The 5,435-nt window shown below is 41.5% G+C and overlaps 1 protein-coding gene across 2 annotated transcripts in view; it reads left to right on the forward strand.

Annotated features, from left to right (window-relative positions):
* Window positions 1-2,500: 2,500 nt before the first annotated feature.
* Window positions 2,501-5,435, forward strand: part of sept7a (septin 7a) — a 41,403-nt gene continuing 38,468 nt past the window's right edge. For both annotated transcript variants that reach the window (XM_035681268.1, XM_035681269.1), the window contains exons 1-2: window positions 2,501-2,654; window positions 3,108-3,109. In XM_035681268.1, the coding sequence (XP_035537161.1) occupies window positions 2,597-2,654; window positions 3,108-3,109 (60 nt within the window). In that variant the 5' untranslated portion in view covers window positions 2,501-2,596. The remainder of the gene's footprint in view (window positions 2,655-3,107; window positions 3,110-5,435) is intronic.

Genomic DNA, 5,435 nt, shown 5'->3' on the forward strand with positions numbered 1-5,435 from the left:
TGTGATGTCACAAATCATGCTGGTAGGCCCCGCCCCTTAAAATCAGATTTTCAATGAGCACAGAGAAACTTTCCACTTTCAGCAGATGAATGTGAAAACATCCTTCTAGTGTTAAACTCTGCACATACAGCATTCAAACATCACACAATAGCAACAAGAAGAAAAATGGGTATTGGACTGGAGGTGGGCTTTAAGTTACAAAAGAAACACAATTTCAACTGCACTAGCAGCAATAAGTTGGGCCCAGAGTGAAATATTTCAACCTCTCTTAAAAAGATTGATGGAGTACCATTCCGTTAGACTGATTAAGCTACATCGTCAATCACACACTGTCATTGTAGAATTAGTGAATGCAACCACTGTACTTATCGGTCACAATCTGCCTCTTTGTCCACCCCTCCAGCCACATTCACACTTCTTCAAACACACACTCCCATTCTCGTCCTGTCCACCAGATGCCCTCTCAGAGCCCTTTTCTCCTGTCTAAGTCATCTCACCCCCACATCCAGCCACTCCCTCCTGCCCTCCTCCAGTCCCAGACAGTCATCTGACCTTCTCCACCCACCTGCTCACCTGTTTTCTCTCTCCCTCTCCACCCTTGTCAGTTACCTGGCCCACTCTGCCCACTCAACTGCATCTCATTCTGGTCAAATTTTATTGTTCTCTGCCAGATTGTTAGGTGGGCTTTATGCAGTTTTTTCTAACCTCTGTTGCCTACTTTTGGATATCTGCAATCTGTTACCAGCCTGATTTTTGGACCTTGGCTGATCTTGTTGGACTCCTGCCTACTCCTTTGGATGTGTTTGCCTGTTGGACTGTCTTCCTGGTTTTGGTTATTGCCTCCCTCATTCCTGTAAGCTTTTGTACCTCTCTTTGACTTTGTAATAAATGACTGAACTGCATCAGCTCTGCCTCAGTTGTCTGCATTTGGGTCCTTCTTCTGTTCCCTGTTCTCTTGTTTACAATGCTTGTGACAATATTACTTTTTTAAGCTTATGCCACATTTCAACAACATTTTTTCTATGTTTTGTGACTCTCTCATACTGTGTGTTTTTGGTAGAGGAATTTCATTGTATTGATATTCCTATACAGCCGACAAAAAAACCTTAAAACCTTCATGATCACAAAAGGATGAATCCTTATGACCTTTGATTGACATTTCCTCTATCACCAGCACTATCAACAGTCCACTTATCCAACACTTCAGTTCATGACAGAATACCTCCGAAATGAATGGCGGAGTTCCTGTCAGCCTCAGGTATACTTTGAGTTTGACGTGTATACTTGAATATTGCTGGATAAATGTTAAGCTAAATGCCCAGCTGAGCCTAAGTTGCCTGGCAATGTCGAGCTGAGCCTCACATTGACCCTAAAAGGTCCAGAAATGACCACTGTGGAGGCTTCAGTATGCATCAGACAAAGTCCTGACAAATCCCCTCTCCCCCACACCACCCAACATTGGAGGGCAGTGTCTGACCATTTTTGTAATTTTGTAAGTACACCCTCTTTACCCAGTGATTGGATGGGTATGTGCAGATCAGAAAGGAGGCTACTGCATTCTCCTCATTTGTACAACCTTGTGAAATACCATGAATGTCTTTGAGGAGAGACTGTTCTCCCTGTTTGAATGATTCATCAAGTCTTGCTGCTCTGATGAGCATTTTCACTTCCAGAGCTGAACCATAATCATCTGTTAAATTATCTGCCATCCCTTCTCCTAAATTTACATTTTATTTTTTTTATGTTTAATGTAAGAGAAAAGGATCACTGCTAATAAAGTTAACCAGGTTAATTCTACTGAGGGAGTTTTCCCAAGGGAATGTCCAATAAATCAACAAAATAAAAGGATAAGAAAGTATAAAATAAAATAAAATAAGAATTGCATGAAGTCGATTTGCAAAATCACATAAAACAAGAAGCAATGTGACTTTGGTTTATAAATTAAATATTGAAATAAAGCAAATATAAAATAAAAGCAAGCCTTCATTGAAACTGAAATTGTAATGTAACTTGTAGCTCATTCAAATACCCTCTAGATGGCACTGTTGGCTGTCTTATTTCCCCAGAGACAAGAGCGTATAGCACTTAGTGCCATGCCATAGACTCAGTGTAGACTCTTTCCACTATAACACTGTGTGTTTGTATACATACAGTATGTGTGCTGGTGTGTATTTAGGTCATGTCCTATTGTATTTCCTTCATTAGTTATTATCAGAGCAGTGTGTGAACATTTGCTTCATTCATACTGGTTGAATTTAGTTGGAGTTTTTTTTAAAAGATATAACGTTATAATGTAAGAATGTTTAGATATTATAATATTCCTATTATAAGTAACTGTGGTATGAGGACGTAATTGTAAGTCGTATTTGGTTTATCATGGATGTGAATGGTTATGTTCTATAATGGTTCTATACAAATCTCGCGATGAGTCGCCGTCGGTATTCTCCAAGGAGAACGTACGCATTTTGCTTTGACGTTCTTTCGTCAGTCACATACCATTACGTGCAATAACGTGCGTATCCCGCTTGGTACTACTACTACTACTACCACCACTAGTAGTAGTTCACAGAGTTGAGTGCTGAGTTTGTGAGAGGGAATGTCAAGCGGAGAAACATTAGTTAGTGAAGCAGGAGACGGGAACGGCGGAATAATGGGTGAGCTTTCACACATTTTGAAATGTTTCCTCTTTTTTTCCGTGTGTAAAGTTGCCTCGACTCTAACGTTAACTTGTTGAACGGTCGGCTTTTGTTTAGTTTCGAAACAAAATGCATGGAGATAAAGTGGGAACCCGCTCGGTAATGGTCATTCAGTGTTAACGTTAGCCTAGCCCCGGGTAACTGCACTGGTAGGGAAATGTCACACCAAACCTCGTGTAAAAACCTGCTTATTGAACGTCTCTTGCTGTTTCGGGCAGCGTAGCTTGCTGTTACATACCTTGGAAATTGTTATGGTCTTCCGGTAAATTTGGTGCATAACCTTAGCACCTATTTTAGAACTAAAGTTACCCTGGTTCACCAGCGGTCGCTACCGCCCACCATACTGTTTTATGGTGTAACTTTGTACTCAACATTTAAGGAATTATCTGTCTAAAAGTTTAAATTCCCTAGCTGTATCTGTTGCTTGACGTCTTCGACTAGCGCCGAATTGAAAAGTGCATCTGACTAAGTGCTAAAATGACTGGCACTATGCTCAGACAACATTTAGCACTTAAGTTAAACGTTGTTTAAAAAAAACTATCTTCACATTTATGAATAGAGTTTGGCTAGGAACTATTGAACTATTTTACGTTATCAGTTCAACGGTAGTGCCGTGGTAGGCTTATACGTTAGCCTGGCATTTCCTGTGTTTTTGTCACGTTGGCCTAGTGCCCAGAGTTCTAAGTAAGTTAACCTGCGCAGTCAAACCTGCTCATTACAAGAGTAATGGAACTTCAGCGTTAGGCTTTTAATGCTGTTTACCAGTGTTACCCTCTCTAACACTGGAAATAATATCGTGGACCAAGAACACCATTGATTACATCCGTGTTCCTGTTAAATGTGTGGGTGGCTGACAGACTTCTATCGTGACATGTTAACGTTAATGCCTGGTCGTTAAGGTTAGGCCCCCTACAGCCTGACTAACAGTATCCAAATGTGATTGGATGTGGGATCACCAAAACTAGGCACACCATCACAGGCAGCAATTAACCCTCTCATCATGGGAATAAAACTGGTGGCATCTAGCAGTCAGAGGCGAGCGGCATGTTGTCTGTGCTGTTTGCATAGTGGCAGTGACATAGCACAGATGGGCCGGTCAGGCATTCAGCCAGACAGACAGTGTCAGATGGCGTGGCAGTCAAATGGCAGGGGGAAGGCTGTGAATGTATGCGGCCTCAGTTTGTTCAGGTGCTCGTGGGACAGCCTAGTCATTTTCTTAGGGCATACACTACCTTTCTCTACGTGCAGTGCGAGAGGCGCTTTCAGGTCTGCAATCACACCACAGGTCTAAATGAAATTGCCCTTATCTTTGTGTGTGATGTTACAAAGATATGCATGCGCAGACAGTACCAAAGACCACAGTGTCACATCTGTTTTGGACATTTGCTCGTTGTGCTGTGGTCTAGCAGTTTCTCTGAGTATAGACGAAGCTTTAAGTTTGCTCTGTTGCAAATTCAATTTTCAGTGCAACGCTGTCAGCTTCAGTACACTCAGGTGTATTGAAATGGGCTGTACATTGTATTTATGCTCAGATGCATGCCGTCACATCTTATTTTCTACCATAGACTCATGGATGAGATTAGACTGTGAAAATAACTAAAAGAGACTAGGGATGCGTTGTGATTTGAAGATGTGGAAATTGTATTATGAATAATTCATTATATGAGTGAAACAATGACAATATGGATGTTGTGGAGATCATTTCCACAGGTATTATTAACCATGTAATGTGAAAACTGCTATAAACATTAAAAAAAGTCGTAATAGAAATGAAGATCAACAGAATTTGCCTTTTATAACGAGTGTGTGTTGTAGACAAATCGATGGGATGTAAAACACAGCTGAGGCATGCAGTATGGGATCCAGGCAATACTCCAGTGTGGGCCCAATGGCACTGTAGTGTATGAGAGGCTGAGTAGGATCTGTTCATGTGAGAGTTGCATGCAGGATGTGATGTTACCTTGAAGCAGCGTGGTGACAGTTAGCTGCAAATGGGATTGAAAGGTGCACAGGATACAAGACTAGGGTTGCACAATTAATCAACATGTTATCAAAATATCAATATGCAAATCGCAGAACTAGTTTGATAAAGGTGGAATGTGTGACAGCATTAGAAGTACTGCTAAAAATCTTGAAAACATGTTTGTTTGGTCCAGATCCCAACAAATGTCACATCATCGTGGTTCTGTTTTTTTTTCAGTGAGAATTAAATTTGTGAAGCAAAAATGATAATTCCCACACTAATGATGACGATCCCAATCGCAGTATCTGTCGAAAGAATTGCAATATATTTGTATAGTCCCTGTTTTAGTGTCATGTGGTATGTCAGTCATCGGGCTGCGTGGATTGTTTTAAGGTCCGCTGCTCTTTAATGCAAAGCCCACGCTTCCTTTTCCAATGAGCGTAGACTATTCCGGCCGCAGCATCTGATTGGGCAGCTGTTGCCATAGTCAGAATCTCCAGTTGATGGGAACAATTTTGGCCTGGCCCTTAAAAATCCAATCCAAGCAGACATCATTCAGTGATGTTAGCAACGAGCTACCGGCTGCTGCATGTACAAGTGCAGCTGTTGCTATATTTGTTGTTTCATTCTGAATTACTGCCCTTTGGCATAATGTTAGCTTTGTCCCTGGTTACACTCGCTGTGCCTGTCACACAGTGCTGATAATTAGCCACAGCTAGTCCTACCAGTTTATCTATCGCTGTCTATCGCTGTCTATCGCTGTCTCTCACTGTCTC

The sequence above is a fragment of the Morone saxatilis genome, unplaced genomic scaffold (assembly GCF_004916995.1).
Source record: "Morone saxatilis isolate NCDOM2014 unplaced genomic scaffold, NCSU_SB_2.0 Contig9, whole genome shotgun sequence".
Lineage (NCBI taxonomy): Eukaryota > Metazoa > Chordata > Actinopteri > Moronidae > Morone > Morone saxatilis.